The sequence below is a fragment of the Rattus norvegicus genome, chromosome 4, assembly GCF_036323735.1.
Source record: "Rattus norvegicus strain BN/NHsdMcwi chromosome 4, GRCr8, whole genome shotgun sequence".
Taxonomy (NCBI): domain Eukaryota; kingdom Metazoa; phylum Chordata; class Mammalia; order Rodentia; family Muridae; genus Rattus; species Rattus norvegicus.
Window position 1 is genome coordinate 73044468 of NC_086022.1, and position 17983 is coordinate 73062450.

The 17983-nt window shown below is 39.4% G+C and overlaps 1 protein-coding gene across 1 annotated transcript; it reads left to right on the forward strand.

Annotated features, from left to right (window-relative positions):
- Nucleotides 1–1871: 1871 nt before the first annotated feature.
- On the forward strand, nucleotides 1872–2834 carry Or2a57 (olfactory receptor family 2 subfamily A member 57). The gene has a single exon (NM_001000842.1). It carries the CDS (start codon nucleotides 1872–1874, stop codon nucleotides 2832–2834), a length of 963 nt encoding a protein of 320 aa, NP_001000842.1.
- Nucleotides 2835–17983: the final 15149 nt, after the last annotated feature.

A 17983-nucleotide genomic window follows, 5' to 3' on the forward strand; every position in this document is an offset into this window, starting at 1 on the left:
ATGTTGAAATCTTATTTATTTGAAGTTTCAAGTGTAACTGAAGTTGTTTGCAGAGAATTTTGATAATTGTACATTACATCTTTACAGAGATATCTGCTCAGGAGAAGAAAATATAACCGGACAGTTGTGGAGAACCCTGAAATGAGAGTAAGAAGAGCTAGTCAAAGATCATTTTCAGTAATGTTATTGATAAGCAATCACTCAAAACCATCAGTGTGGACTACAGACATCCATCAGGTAATAGGATCTTTCTTCCAACTGGTTCTCTTGTCCCTTCCCCAGATGTTATTTCTCATGACTGCCAAATACTACATTTCTTGCACTCGAATTCTACACTCTAACCACATCTCCTACCTTCATTTTACACTGTGTCTCCACACAATATCTCATGAAACTGACTATAGATGAGTTCTTGTTTAAATCCACCCTCCACACATCTAGGAGTAAACATTTAACGTCAAGCTTTCAGATGGCCGTCTGAACTCCAGTCCTGTTTTGACTGATGTAGTCTTATTTCTACCTCCACCTTGTTATTCTCATCAGTTGCAATTCTATTTTATGAGTGTCTTTCATAAAATTCTGTCATGCCAATTTTCTTGAGAAACACTCTTTAAAATCTCCTTTAGTACTGATGTTAATTAAACTAGAGATTGGCCCAAAGCAATGTCATTCCTCTAACTGTTTATGGAAAGTTGAAACATTTATAGTTATTGATGCCAAGATCAGCCAACATTTTTCCACTTGAAATTGCAAATCCTCATGCTTTGGATTTCAAATACAGTGTGTATTACAAATATAAGGAAATAGATTAACAACAAAACCAGAGCACTTCTTTCTTATTTTTATTCTATGCTTATTTTCTTCCAAGAAAACACGGAAAGAGAGGTCTTGGATGAATACTATATGGGACATTTGCCTGCAAGAGTATTTATATAGCCACTTATCAAGCACCCTTCCAAATCCTTAAATGTTCATAGGGATTCCCATACACTGAGTCTGGGTAGTAATACATTTGGTGAAACAAAAAGTTGCCCCATTTTCCTGGAATGTATTGATAATTCTGTGAATGCCCCACTTTATTAGCCACAGAATAACCAAACATTAGTTATTATCTAAATGCCAAGGCAATGATACATATTTTGGATGGATACACATGAACAGACAACATCATGTATTATTGTCAGTATATACAATTTCCATCACCTCCTTCCTCATCACCAACAATGTTTCAAATTCTATGCATGCATCTGTACATCATCTTGTAAATCACAAAAGCCCTAAATTTTCTTACCCATCAAGTTGTTGAGCATACAATGTAATCGCAAAAAAGAAAAGTTCTTTTATGACTTTCTTTGAGTGAAGTTATGTAAGCATACTCTAGATTTTAGCTATGAGTTAGACACTTAAGGTAGTAAATGTAAATCCTATCAAATTAATTATTTTTCTTTTCTGGTATTATTCTCATTTTAAAAGTTTCTTCATTATTTGATGTATGTTCATCCAAGTTGCTGTGATGTTTGATTCAGAGACCTCAGTGATCCCTTTATATCCCTGTATGTGTAAAACTCTGAGACAAACTATGTTTCACAATTGTTTTGTGTATAGGGTTTGCTACTTCGTAATTGCTCCAGTGCCAGTTATTCTAAGTATGCAAGCACTGGCAATGTGAAACTCTTCCAAAAGTTGGATGTCATTTAAAACTATAGTTTGTGCACAGCTGTTTAATAATACATCATTAACTTATTAGTGATTGAATATATTCATTGATATTTATTAATAGTTATTTCCTGTTGTTAAAACCTGAGATAAATGATAAAACTACATTTTATAAGAATTGAGTTTCAGTTCTCTGCATTCTCTTTCATAGTGAAATGAAAGAAAATCAGACTGTGGTCACAGAGTTCATCCTGCTGGGATTCTGTCTTGGCCCAAGGATTCACCTAGTTCTTTTTCTACTTTTCTCTCTCTTCTATATGTTCACCATACTGGGCAATGGGACTATCCTTGCAATGATCTGCCTGGACTCCAGACTCCACACTCCCATGTACTTCTTCCTGTCCCACCTGGCCATTGTCGATATGGCCTATGCCTGCAACACAGTGCCACAAACACTGGTAAACCTCTTGGATGAGACCAAGCCCATCTCCTTCACTGGATGCATGACACAGACTTATCTATTTTTGACATTTGCTATCACCGAATGTCTTCTCCTTGTGGTGATGTCCTATGATCGGTATGTTGCTATCTGCCACCCGCTACACTACTCTGTCATCATGAACTGGAGAGCGTGTAGTATCCTGGCTGCTGTTTCCTGGATAGTTAGCTTTCTCCTTTCTTTGGTCCACTTACTTCTTATCCTAAGGCTGCCCTTCTGTGGACCTCATGAAATCAATCACTTCTTCTGTGAAATCCTGTCTGTCCTCAAGCTGGCCTGTGCTGACACAACACTCAATCAACTTGTCATCTTTACAGCCTGTGTGTTCACCTTAGTGGGGCCCCTGTGCTTTGTTCTAGTCTCCTATATGCGCATCCTGGTGGCCATCCTTAGGATCCAGTCAGGGGAGGGCCGCAGAAAGGCCTTCTCCACCTGTTCCTCCCACCTCTGTGTGGTAGGGCTCTTCTTTGGCAGTGCCATTGTCATGTACATGGCCCCCAAGTCAGAGCACCCTGAGGAACAGCAGAAGATCCTTTTCTTGTTTTACAGTTTTTTCAACCCCATGCTGAACCCCCTGATCTACAGCCTGAGGAATGCTGAGGTCAAAGGTGCCCTCTGGAGGGTACTGTGCAAAGAAAGTCATTCTTGTTTGGTGTGGTGTTCACACCACAAGGCTTGATAGTTTCCTCCAATCTTGCTCTCCAGTTATTTCTGAAATCCAGGAATGGTCACTGACTGTTTTTTGTTATTATGTCTAATGTTATAAGATCATAATCTCCTCCTCATCTGCAGGACTAATAACTTTGTATTCCTTAGCTTCCTAGGAGATGAAGTTTTGTCTGACATAATTTTTCTTTCCAGTTGAAGTAATTTGCTATGAAATTAAATAATACTTTAATCATTCTCTATCTCTTTTTAGTTGAATATGTTAAATTTCTTTGATTGAATTAAATGACCTGACAGCATAATATCCAGAAGAACAAGCCATATCCAAATACTGTGGCCTGCCCCGAATCCCACCCCTTCCCACAATTACACTTGAACAGTCCAAGAATTATTTGGAGGTTTCTAGCCATGATTATTTTCAAATGAAAATTACTGACATGTTATGGAATTAATTTGTTGGACTGAGTGAAGCAGATTTAAAATAAGAGGTTTAAGAATAAGAAGCAAGGAGGATGTTAAAACCCCTAAGAAAACTGGGACATGCCTTTGCTCCCAGAACTTGGAAGGCAGAGACAAGAGAATCTCTATGAGTTCAAGGTCAACCTGGTTTTTATAAAGAGTTCCAGGACAGCCAGAGTTTCACAGAGAGACCCTGTCTCAAAAGAAATCAACCAACCAAACAAACAAATACACAGACACAGAAAATGTTATAGCATCATTTCCAAATTAAGGGTTTCCCCTGATTATTTTGTAGCTAGAGTATAATACAGCTCTGGTCCCTTAAATAAGCTGAAAATGAGCATCAGATAAAATAACATGGGCTGTTTGAAAATCCTTTAGAAAGATCTAGAATGATGAGCTATATGTATTTTTTATTCTGTCAACTGGTAAAGTAGATTCTCATGCTTAGGTGATTGCTCAATGCCACCGTGTTGGTGAACATCAGACTCATTCAGAACAATGGATATTCTCCCTTTTGACATTAACAGATAACAATTACTGTGTATAAATGGAGACATAGACACAAAATAAGTGACAATTTTATTTAATTGCTTAGTAAGTGGCCTTTGCTACATATTGGTAGAACTGCATATGGATCATGTGGCTTGGTCATTATAAAAAAAAACAAAAACAAAAACACGAGGGCCATCCTATTGGTCTTTGTTGGAAATGTACACTCTAGAAAGCAGTACATTCTTGACTTCCTCAGACAATTTGTCTACAAAGCCCTCTTATCTTAACCATAATAGTATAACCATAGTCGTATAATGTCATAGTGCTATATCAGTATCATTGATATCAAATAAACTGACTAGATATCCAAAGCAAGAGCATGCTAAGTGAAGGACAGTGCCTTTGTGATTTAGTGTGTAGGATGATGAGTGAACTGGTTGTACAAGGCCTGATGGAAAAGGAGGTCTCACTTCAGGGGATGTTTTCCCTTAATGATGACTCCTATGCACAAAGTATTTTTAAAAGCTCAGGAATTTGGAGGGAGGTGCACCAGCACTTCCTCCAGCTGCTGCTGATTCATGGCGTGCTGTAGGAGTGGGAAGTTAGGCGTCTGCAGAACCACTATTACATCGTTCATGACCGAACTGCTCCTGTAGTTAAGCTGGAGGACTACATCAACAATATCAACAGTGTCTTGGAGTCCTGTGTACTGAGATAAATGGGTCACTGAAGACCCATTTATGTGCTGGCGAATCTTGCTACAGCTTCAGTTTCCAAAATGGCCAGAGAACAATCTGGATCTGTATAGAAAGGCTTAGGAAACTGATCGTTAACTCAGAAACTGGCTTTGCTTCAAACATTTTGAGGTGTTTACCAGGAGTCCCAAACCCTCGGATCCCGGCCCTCAGCAGCTCTCTGCTCCCAGACCCCGTGGGAGAGAGATGTCACCGCCTGGTCAGGTGGGCACTCCTGAAGCTACAGAGCAGAAGAGACCACCAACACTGCCCAGCCCTGCCCACATCCCTGGCCCAAGAGGAAATTGTATACGGCCTCTGGGTTCCCGTGGGGGAGGACCCAAGAGCGGCAGGACCCCTGTGCCTGAGACACCGCCTGAACCTGAAGGGACAGACCGGATAAACAGTTCTCTTCACCCAAATCCCGTGGGAGGGAGAGCAAAACCTACAGAGAGGCAGACACGCCTGGGAAACCAGAAGAGACTGCACTTTGCACACATCTCTGACGCCAGAGGAAAACACCACACTCCATCTGGAACCCTGGTGCACAGAAGCTCCCAGAAACAGCAGCTCAGATCTTCCTGGTTGCTGCCGCGACAGAGAGCTCATGGGCAGCACCCCGCGAGCGAACTTGAGCCTCGAGACCACAGGTAAGACCAACTTTTCTGCTACAAGTGACCTGCCTGGTGAACACCAGACACAGGCCCACAAGAACAGCTGAAGACCTGTAGATAGGAAAAACTACACGCCCGAAAGCAGAACACTCTGTCCCCATAACTGGCTGAAAGAAAACAGTAAAACAGGTCTACAGCACTCCCGACACACAGGCTTATAGGACAGTCTAGCCACTGTCAGAAATAGCAGAACAAAGTAACACTAGAGATAATCTGATGGCGAAGGCAAGCGCAGGAACCCAAGCAACAGAAACCAAGACTACATGGCATCATCGGAGCCCAATTCTCCCACCAAAGCAAACACGGAATATCCAAACACACCAGAAAAGCAAGATCTAGTTTCAAAATCATATTTGATCATGATGCTGGAGGACTTCAAGAAAGACGTGAAGAACTCCCTTAGAGAAACACAGGAAAACATTAATAAACAAGTAGAAGCCTACAGAGAGGAATCACAAAAATCCCTGAAAGAATTCCAGGAAAACACAATCAAACAGTTGAAGGAATTAAAAATGGAAATAGAAGCAATCAAGAAAGAACACATGGAAACAACCCTGGATATAGAAAACCAAAAGAAGAGACAGGGAGCTGTAGATACAAGCTTCACCAACAGAATACAAGAGATGGAAGAGAGAATCTCAGGAGCAGAAGATTCCATAGAAATCATTGACTCAACTGTCAAAGATAATGTAAAGCGGAAAAAGCTACTGGTCCAAAACATACAGAAAATCCAGGACTCAGTGAGAAGATCAAACCTAAGTATAATAGGTATAGAAGAGAGTGAAGACTCCCAGCTCAAAGGACCAGTAAATATCTTCAACAAAATCATAGAAGAAAACTTTCCTAACCTAAAAAAAGAGATACCCATAAGCATACAAGAAGCCTACAGAACTCCAAATAGATTGGACCAGAAAAGAAACACCTCCCATCACATAATAGTCAAAACACCAAACGCACAAAATAAAGAAAGAATATTAAAAGCAGTAAGGGAAAAAGGTCAAGTAACATATAAAGGCAGACCTATCAGAATCACACCAGACTTTTCGCCAGAAACTATGAAGGCCAGAAGATCCTGGACAGATGTCATACAGACCCTAAGAGAACACAAATGCCAGCCTGGGTTACTGTATCCTGTAAAACTCTCAATTAACATAGATGGAGAAACCAAGATATTCCATGACAAAACCAAATTTACACAATATCTTTCTACAAATACAGCACTACAAAGGATAATAAAGGGTAAAGCCCAACATAAGGAGGCAAGCTATACCCTAGAAGAAGCAAGAAACTAATCGTCTTGGCAACAAAACAAAGAGAAGAAAAGCACACAAACATGACCTCACATCCAAATATGAATATAACAGGAAGCAATAATCACTATTCCTTAATATCTCTCAACATCAATGGCCTCAACTCCCCAATAAAAAGACATAGATTAACAAACTGGATACGCAACGAGGACCCTGCATTCTGCTGCCTACAGGAAACACACCTCAGAGACAAAGACAGACACTACCTCAGAGTGAAAGGCTGGAAAACCACTTTCCAAGCAAATGGTCGGAAAAAGCAAGCTGGAGTAGCCATTCTAATATCAAATAAAATCAATTTTCAACTAAAAGTCATCAAAAAAGATAAGGAAGGACACTTCATATTCATCAAAGGAAAAAATCCACCAAGATGAACTCTCAATCCTAAATATCTATGCCCCAATACAGGGGCACCTACATACGTAAAAGAAACCTTACTAAAGCTCAAAACACACATTGCACCTCACACAATAATAGTAGGAGATTTCAACACCCCACTCTCATCAATGGACAGATCATGGAAACTGAAATTAAACAGAGATGTAGACAGACTAAGAGAAGTCATGTGCCAAATGGACTTAACGGATATTTATAGAACATTCTATCCTAAAGCAAAAGGATATACCTTCTTCTCAGCTCCTCATGGTACTTTCTCCAAAATTGACCATATAATTGGTCAAAAAACGGGCCTCAACAGGTACGGAAAGATAGAAATAATCCCATGCGTGCTATCAGACCACCATGGCCTAAAACTGGTCTTCAATAACAATAAGGGAAGAATGCCCACATATACCTGGAAATTGAACAATGCTCTACTCAGTGATAACCTGGTCAAGGAAGAAATAAAGAAAGAAATTAAAAACTTTTTAGAATTTAATGAAAATGAAGGTACAACATACCCAAACTTATGGGACACAATGAAAGCTGTGCTAAGAGGAAAACTCATAGCGCTGTGTGCCTGCAGAAAGAAACAGGAAAGAGCATATGTCAGCAGCTTGACAGCACACCTAAAAGCTCTAGAACAAAAAGAAGCAAATACACCCAGGAGGAGTAGAAGGCAGGAAATAATCAAACTCAGAGCTGAAATCAACCAAGTAGAAACAAAAAGGACCATAGAAAGAATCAACAGAACCAAAAGTTGGTGCTTTGAGAAAATCAACAAGATAGATAAACCCTTAGCCAGACTAACGAGAGGACACAGAGAGTGCATCCAAATTAACAAAATCAGAAATGAAAAGGGAGACATAACTACAGATTCAGAGGAAATTCAAAAAATCATCAGATCTTACTATAAAAGCCTATATTCAACAAAACTTGAAAATCTGCAGGAAATGGACAATTTCCTAGACAAATACCAGGTACTGAAGTTAAATCAGGAACAGATAAACCAGTTAAACAACCCCATAACTCCTAAGGAAATAGAAGCAGTCATTAAAGGTCTCCCAACCAAAAAGAGCCCAGGTCCAGACGGGTATAGTGCAGAATTCTATCAAACCTTCATAGAAGACCTTATACCAATATTATCCAAACTATTCAACAAAATTGAAACAGATGGATCACTCCCGAATTCCTTCTATGAAGCCACAATTACTCTTATACCTAAACCACACAAAGACCCAACAAAGAAAGAGAACTTCAGACCAATTTCCCTTATGAATATCGACGCAAAAATACTCAATAAAATTCTGGCAAACCGAATCCAAGAGCACATCAAAACAATCATCCACCATGATCAAGTAGGCTTCATCCCAGACATGCAGGGATGGTTTAATATACGGAAAACCATCAACGTGATCCATTATATAAACAAACTGAAAGAACAGAACCACATGATCATTTCATTAGATGCTGAGAAAGCATTTGACAAAATTCAACACCCCTTCATGATAAAAGTCCTGGAAAGAATAGGAATTCAAGATCCATACCTAAACATAGTAAAAGCCATATACAACAAACCAGTTGCTAACATTAAACTAAATGGAGAGAAACTTGAAGCAATCCCACTAAAATCAGGGACTAGACAAGGCTGCCCACTCTCTCCCTACTTATTCAATATAGTTCTTGAAGTTCTAGCCAGAGCAATCAGACAACCAAAGGAGGTCAAGGGGATACCGATCAGAAAAGAAGAAGTCAAAATATCACTATTTGCAGATGATATGATAGTTTATTTAAGTGATCCCAAAAGTTCCACCAGAGAACTACTAAAGCTGATAAACAACTTCAGCAAAGTGGCTGGGTATAAAATTAACTCAAATAAATCAGTAGCCTTCCTCTACACAAAAGAGAAACAAGCAGAGAAAGAAATTAGGGAAACGACACCCTTCATAATAGACCCAAATAATATAAAGTACCTCGGTGTGACTTTAACCAAGCAAGAAAAAGATCTGTACAATAAGAACTTCAAGACACTGAGGAAAGAAATTGAAGAAGACCTCAGAAGATGGAAAGATCTCCCATGCTCATGGATTGGCAGGATTTATATAGTAAAAATGGCCATTTTACCAAAAGCGACCTACAGATTCAATGCAATCCCCATCAAAATACCAATCCAATTCTTCAAAGAGTTAGACAGAACAATTTGCAAATTCATCTGGAATAACGAAAAACCCAGGATAGCTAAAACTATCCTCAACAATAAAAGGACTTCAGGGGGAGTCACTATCCCTGAACTCAAGCAATATTACAGAGCAATAGTGATAAAAACTGCATGGTATTGGTACAGAGACAGACAGATAGACCAATGGAATAGAATTGAAGACCCAGAAATGAACCCACATACCTATGGGCACTTGATTTTTGACAAAGGAGCCAAAACCATCCAATGGAAAAAAGATAGCATTTTCAGCAAATGGTGCTGATTCAACTGGAGGTCAACATGTAGAAGAATGCAGATTGATCCATGCTTATCACCCTGTACAAAGCTTAAGGCCAAGTGGATCAAGGACCTCCACATCAAACCAGATACACTCAAACTAGTAGAAGAAAAGCTAAGGAAGCATCTGGAACACATGGGCACTGGAAAAAATTTCCTGAACAAAACACCAATGGCTTATGCTCTAAGATCAAGAATCGACAAATGGGATCTCATAAAACTGCAAAGCTTCTGTAAGGCAAAGGACACTGTGGTTAGGACAAAACGGCAACCAACAGATTGGGAAAAGATCTTTACCAATCCTACAACAGATAGAGGCCTTATATCCAAAATATACAAAGAACTCAAGAAGTTAGACCGCAGGGAGACAAATAACCCTATTAAAAAATGGGGTTCAGAGCTACACAAAGAATTCACAGCTGAGGAATGCCGAATGGCTGAGAAACACCTAAAGAAATGTTCAACATCTTTAGTCATAAGGGAAATGCAAATCAAAACAACCCTGAGATTTCACCTCACACCAGTGAGAATGGCTAAGATCAAAAACTCAGATGACAGTAGATGCTGGTGAGGATGCGGAGAAAGAGGAACACTCCTCCATTGTTGGTGGGATTTCAGACTGGTAAAACCATTCTGGAAATCAGTCTGGAGGTTCCTCAGAAAATTGGACATTGAACTGCCTGAGGATCCAGCTATACCTCTCTTGGGCATATACCCAAAAGATGCCCCAACATATAAAAAAGTCACGTGCTCCACTATGTTCATCGCAGCCTTATTTATAATAGCTAGAAGCTGGAAAGAACCCAAATGCCCTTCAACAGAGGAATGGATACAGAAAATGTGGTACATCTACACAATGGAATATTACTCAGCTATCAAAAACAATGACTTTATGAAATTCGTAGGCAAATTGTCGGAACTGGAAAATATCATCCTGAGTGAGCTAACCGAATCACAGAAAGACATACATGGTATGCACTCATTGATAAGTGGCTATTAGCCCAAATGCTTGAATTACCCTAGATGCCTAGAACAAATGAAACTCAAGACGGATGATCAAAATATGAATGCTTCACTCCTTCTTTAAAAGGGGAACAAGAATACCCTTGGCAGGGAATAGAGAGGCAAAGATTAAAACAGAGACAGAGGGAACACCCATTCAGAGCCTGCCCCACATGTGGCCCATACATATACAGCCACCCAATTAGACAAGATGGATGAAGCAAAGAAGTGCAGGCCGACAGGCCAACAGATCACTCCCGAGAGACACAGCCAGAATACAGCAAACACAGAGGCGTATGCCAGCAGCAAACCACTGAATTGAGAATAGGACTCCCGTTGAAGGAATCAGAGAAAGAACTGGAAGAGCTTGAAGGGGCTCGAGATCCCATATGTACAACAATGCCAAGCAACCAGAGCTTCCAGGGACTAAGCCACTACCTAAAGACTATACATGGACTGACCCTGGACTCTGACCTCATAGGTAGCAATGAATATCCTAGTAAGAGCACCAGTGGAAGGGGAAGCCCTGGGTCCTGCTAAGACTGAACCCCCAGTGAACTAGATTGTTGTGGGGAGGGCGACAAGGGGGGGAGGATGGGGAGGGGAATACCCATAAAGGAAGGGAGAGGGGAGGGGGATGTTTGCCCGGAAGCCGGGAAAGGGAATAACACTCGAAATGTATATAAGAAATACTCAAGTTAATAAAAAATAAGGAAAAAAAACAAAAAAACATTTAAAAGAAAAAGCTCAGGAATTTTATAGGAATATGAACATCACAAAGTAAAAAATAAAGATGATTCTCATTGAACATGGCTACTTATGTGTAACCAATATCTAATAATTAACACACTCCTGACTAATCTCCTCCTCCTAAACTGAAAAGATCTTCATTAGCTAGTAAAAGTATTTTGTCTCTACCAAAAATGTGAAAAATAATGTGCTAATAATTATACCCCAGGAATAATACAGGAAGCAGTGGCAGAGCACAGAAACAGTGGGCAGACAGCAGAAACGGAGACTGAGGAGAAAGCTCAGTGGTGAGTCACCTCTGAGTGGAATGAAAATGGGTATCTTATAAAATCATTGGAAATGCAGTCCACTACCAAGCCAAGGACATTCACATTTTATTGCATATTCAACATTGTTTTAACCAGCCAGCTGATAATTGCATAATAAAACATGAAAGATTAGTGGCTTCCATTCAATTTAAACATGGCAGCACCTAAACACTGTATTGAATGTTACTCACTTCTACATCTAAATTTACTTAGTTCTTGTAAAAGTTTCTTCTGACATGAATATTGTGTTTAATTGCATCTCACTTAGATTAACTGCAGAGCAACTTCACACATATTGGGAAAAGAATACTTAGTCTTTGATAGAAGTACAGCTGCAAGATGCTGTAATGGTGTTCCTGCTCACAAGGTGGCCATGTGGTAGTGTGGATTCTCCCATCTCTTGCAATAGGGTGTGATATCAGAGGCTATAATTACTAAAAATGACAGGCATGGCATTCTGTGGGTGAAGTCGTTCTTGAGCCATCTGACAGTGGCCCCAAAGTATCTCTGGCATGTGGAATGGAGACTTCATTACTGATGTGTAGGATGCTTGTTTACTCTTTGCTAGGAACTGTAGAGTCCAGTGTTTCCAACTGAATGACGTTTTGTGCCTTCAGATCACCTGGCGAACCTGCAAAAGTATATGTTCTGATTTGGCAGATCTGAAAGGGATGGACAGGCACTTAAATTTTTCATTATTTCTCATCACTTGTTGACTGGATAGCCCATGGACCATGCTATAGGAAACACTGTTAAATGTAGGATAGCAAACACTGTAGTTCACGGGGAAAATAGAAGACAAGTGAGAGTTAACATGGGTTATCACAGGACCTGGAAGACATTTTGTCATATCAGACCATGGGAAAGGCTCGTTTGCTTTGCCTTCTTAATAAATTCTTGTACCAATGGCACAATTCGCTTTATGATTCACTGTAGCTTGTTGGTGACCATTTCATTCGTTCATTCATTCATTCATTCATTCAGCCATTCATTTATTTGGTTCTTCCTGTTGTTTCTATATGCATGCTCTGTTTGCTATTGCAGATTATGCCATTGTGGACTGGAGAAAACCAAGGTGAATTTAATAATCTTATATTCTTATACTCGGCACTTAATCATGGCTGCTGATTCTGTGATGATTTCTCCCATAAACCAAGCAATTTGATCTTCAGTGGACATCAGATAGATGTCATTTGGTCAATTCTAACACCTTCCACTGGGAGATAGAATCTGACCTCATGTGTTCAAGGATCAGTTCACAGGATAGTCCAACTTCAGTATATTATGACAAGCATCTGTTGTGACCTGGGCATCTCAGATAGTAGCTATAATTCAAGATTCTAATCTATTATCCATGTGTAATTTATTCTCCTGTGCCGCTCATCTTTTTTCACTTCATACCTCCCTGGTGAAAATGTGACATCTGTTAAATAATATAGGACAGAAAATAGCTTCATGTTGGCTTCAGTGTGTACCTGCAACTCAGGTGCACATCCCCAAATACAGACAGATGTACACAAACACATGTTGACTTGTAATCATTTGGAAATATGCTAATTTGAGTTAAGATGTGTTTGTTTTCTATTTTATTCCTTTTTATACATTTGTGCTTTCTTTTCTTTTCTTTTTTAAATAGATATATTTCTTTATTTACATTTCAAATGTTATTCCCTTTCCCGGTTTCCTGCCCAAAATCCCCTATCCCCATCACCTCCCCCATATGGGTGTTCCTCACCAATCCACTCCCCTTACTGCCGCCTGCAATGCCCTACACTGCAGGTCCAACCTTGGCAGGACCAAGGGCTTCCCCTTCCGCTGGTGCCCCAACAAGGCTATTCTCTGTTACATATGCAGTGGGAGCCCTGGGTCAGTATAGTCTTTCAGTAGTGGTTTAGATTCTGGAAGTTCTGGTTGGTTGGCATTGTTGTTCTTATGGAGTTGCAAGCCACTTCAGCTCTTTTTATCCTTCCTCTAATTCCCCTCAAGGGGATCCTGTTCTCAGTTCGGTGGTTTGCTGCTAGCGCTGTATTGGACATGCTCTGGATGTGTCTCTCAGGAGACATCTATATCCACTCCCTTTCAGCATGCACTTTTAGCTTCATCAATCTTATCTAGTTTTGGTGGCTGTGTGTGTGTGTGTGTGTATATATATATATATATATATATATATATATATCTCATATGTGGAGGAGCAGGCTCTGAATGGCCATTCCTTCAGTCGCTGCTCTAAACTTTGCCTCCATATCCCCTCCTATGAATATTTTTTCCTCTTTTAAGGAGTGGTAGGTAACATCTGCATTTTGGTCATCCTTCTTCTTGAGCTTCCTGTGGTCTGTGGATTGCATCTTGGGTAATTCTGGCTTTTGGGCTAATATCCACTTATGAATGAGTGCACACCAAGTGTGTTTTTCTGTGATTCGGTTACCTCACTCAGGATGATATTTTCTAGTTCATTCCATTTGCCTATGAATTTCATAAAGTCATTGTTTTTGGTAACTGAGTAGTACTCCATTGTGTAGATGTACCACATTTTCTGTATCCATTCCTCTGTTGAAGGACATCTGGGTTCTTTCCAGTTTCTGACTATTATAAATAAGGCTGCTATGAACATAGTGGAGCACGTGTCTTTGTTGTATGTTGGAACATCTTTTCGGTATATGCCCAGGAGAGGTATAGCTGGGTCCTCAGGTAGTGGAATACCCAATTTTCTGAGAAAATACCAGTTTGGAATCCCACCAACAATGGAGGAGTGTTCCTCTTTCTCCACATCCTTGCCAGCATCTGCTGTCACCTGAATTTTTTATCTTAACCATTCTGACTGGTGTGAGGTGGAATCTCAGGGTTGTTTTGATTTGCATTTCCCTGATGACTAAGGATGTTGGACATTTTTTAGGTGCTTTTTGGCCATTCAATATTCCTCAGCTGAGAATGTTTTGTTTAGCTCTGTACCCCCATTTTTAATAGGGTTATTTGGCTCTCTGGAGTCTAACTTCTTGAATTCATTGTACATTTTGGATATTAGCTCTCTGTCAGATGTAGAATTGGTAAACATCTTTTCCCAATCTGTTGGTTGCCGTTTTGTCCTAATGACAGTGTCCTTTGCCTTACAGAAGTTTTGCAGCTTTACGAGATCCCATTTGTCGATTCTTGATCTTAGAACATAAGCCATTGGTGTTCTGTTCAGGAAATTTTCTCCAGTGCCCATGTGTTTGAGACTCTTCCCCACTTTTTCTTCTATTAGTTTGAGTGTATCTGGTTTGATGTGGAGGTCCTTGATCCACTTGGACTTAAGCTTTGTACAGGGTGATAAGAATGGATCCATTTGCATTCTTCTGCATGCTGATCTCCAGTTGAACCAGCACTATTTGTTGAAAATGCTATCTTTCTTCCATTGCATGGTTTTAGCTCCTTTGTCAAAGATCAAGTGACCATACATGTATGGGTTCATTTCTGGATCTTCAAGTCTGTTCCACTGATCTATTTGCCTGTCTCTGTACCAATACCATACAGTTTTTATGACTATTGTTCTGTAATAGTGCTTGAAGTCAGGGATGGTGATTCCCCCAGAAGTTCTTTTATTGTTGAGTATAGTTTTCACTATCCTGGGTTTTTGTTATCCAAATGAATTTACAAATTGCTCTTTCTATCTCTTTAAAGAATTGAGTAGGAATTTTGATGAGGATTGCATTGAATCTGTAGATTGTTTTTGGCAAAATGGCCATTTTTACTATATTAATCCTGCCAATCCATGAGCATGGGAGATCTTTCCATCTTCTGAGATCTTCCTCAATTTCTTTCTTCAGAGACTTCAAGTTCTTATCATACAGATTCTTTCACATACTTGGTTAAAGTCACACCAGGATGTTTTATGTTATTTGTGACTATTGTGAAGGGTGTCATTTCCCTAATTTCTTTCTCAGTCTGTTTATCCTTTGAATAGAGGAAGGCTACTGATTTGTTCCAGTTAATTTTATACCCAGCCACTTTGCTGAAGTTGTTTATCAGGTTAAGTAGTTCTCTGGTGGAACTACTGGGGTCACTTAAATATACTATCATATCATCTGCAAATAGTGATATTTTGACTTCTTCCCTTCCAATTTGTATCCCTTTGATACAATTTGTATCTTTTGTTCTCTGATTGCTCTGGCTAGCAATTCAAGTACTATATTGAATAAGTAGGGAGAGAGTGGGCAGCCTTGTCTAGTCCCTGATTTTATTGGGATTGCTTCAAGTTTCTCTCCATTTGGTTTGATGTTAGCTACTGGTTTGCTGTATATTACTTTTACTATGTTTATATATGGGCCTTGAATTCCTGATCTTTCCAGGACATTTAACATGAAGGGGTGTTGAATTTTGTCAAATGCTTTCTCAGCATCTAATGTTTCCCTCTGATAACTTTTATAAACTGATATTGTTTCATCTTGCTTATGAAATAGAAACTTAAAATTTAGATGATACATTTCCTACATTTTAATTTATTTATTGTGATATTTTAGACTCATATCTTGATTTGATCCAAAAGTCTCTGTTTACCATAAAAACATTACATACATACACCCCCCCACACACACACATACACGTACACACAGAGAGACAGATAGATATGTGGTGAAAAACTTGCTGCCCCCATATTTCAACTTCCATATAATTTCACAAGATTTTTACTTCCACTGGTAGCAAAGCATCTGATCTCGAAAAGAGATGAAGTGTTTGTTATCTAACTTCTATACACTATGCTTTGATATGATTAAGACTATTTTGGCTTCTCTAAAATAATATGTTTCTTGTTATGAATACAGAGATGAATATGTTCTTCAAACCTGGTGTGAATTTCAGAGTTTCTCTCCAATTTTCCTGATGATCCCAGAAGATTAGAATTACTGTGTAAGAAAGACAATAGTTTATAAATCTTACTGTGTCTAGAATGTAGATTTTCTAACTCTCTCATGCTTAATATAAAAAACAAGTACAATTGAAAAATGAGAATATGTTTAACAGCAGATGTCTCCTCCTTCCTTAAAGGGAAAGTAACTGTAATGGGAGCCACCTTGCAGATGCTCCCATCCTCCCAGAAAAGAATGATCTCTGTGTTCAGCAGCCATCACCTTCCAGAGTGAAAACTAGAGAGCGTTTCTAACAGATGACCTACATGGGTGGTTTTGGCCCTAGAAGATACGTTCCTAGACAAGATATTTCTCCAAAAACCTCTGGAATGTTCTGGCCCCTCCTTGTGCTTCCCAAATCCTTCCTACGCAGCCTAAGCCAAACACCTATAGTTTTGCTATACCTTGAAATATAACATGCTGTCTGTGCTTACTAGATGTGTCTCCTAGTGGGGGTGAGAACAGAAATGGAAATAAATAATCATTATTTTTCTCTTCCCTACAAAAGTAGGCATGCATAGTATCCCATAATACAGCCCTTCCATTAAGCCCTCAGTAGCTGCCAACTGTGCTGAGCTCTTAGAAAATACAGCCTCCTTTTTTGAGGATGATGATGCATGTCACTCGGGAGCAAATACCACAATTCTGCAAAACCACAGCAACTAAAAGGAGACAAGACCTGTGTCAGCATCCAGGGTTCTTCCCAATGAGGTGTTTCTATCCTAATATGTAAAGCAACAAGTTTTAGTTTTAGTTTACCATGAATCCCTCCCAGTCAACTTGTAGCTTTTAGTCTTTGTTAATGTACTTACATCACATATGCTGTAATATGTGGGGAAAGTTAATGTTGACTTGTTTAAACATACAGTTCTCAGAAATCTAAGTGTTTGCTTCACGTTTTCTTTCTTTTTTTAAATTTTTGGGTTGTTTTTGTTCTGTTTTGTTTTATTTGAGAGGATTTTTCTATATTGCCCTGACTGTCCCGGGACTAGCTTGGTAGTCCAGGATGACATAGAGCTCAGAGATCCACCTGCCTCTGCCTCCCAAGTGCTGGTATTAAAGTGAGTGCCACTGCTACCCAGCAATGCACACTTCATATCTTGAAATGCATATTTTTGATTCCAGAACACTCTGAAATTACCAAATCCATGAATGCTCTAGTACTCTATATAAAATGGTTGTACTTGGGGTTGGGGATTTAGCTCAGTGGTAGAGCCCTTGCCTAGCAAGCGCAAGGCCCTGGGTTCGGTCCTCAGCTTTAAAAAAAAAAAATGGTTGTACTTAACCTCTGCATATCCTCCCATATATTTAAAATAATCACTAGATATCATGACAATGTGATTAATGTGTTGTAAATATGTATAATATATATGTTTTGCCTGTGCTTAAAGGGCATCACATGTATGTAGTGCCCCAGGTAGCCAGAAGAGGGCAGTGGATCCTTTGAAACAGGAGTTAGGTCTGTTTTTGAGCTGCCATGTGGGTGCTAGGGAACAAATCCAGATCTCCTGCACAACAAGCAGCAAGCTCTCTTAACAACGAAATTATCCAGAGCCCTTAAAGACATCTTTTAAGTACAAATTCTGAAGAAATTAATTTTGAGGTACATATAGTTCTTACATTATTATAATCAATTGAGAAAGACATCAATATTCCAGACAAGTAGGAGTATTGGCTT

Coding starts and splice junctions, on each gene's coding strand:
- Or2a57 (NM_001000842.1), top strand. CDS start 1,872: ATGAAAGAAAATCAGACTGTGGTCACAGAGTTCATCCTGCTGGGATTC.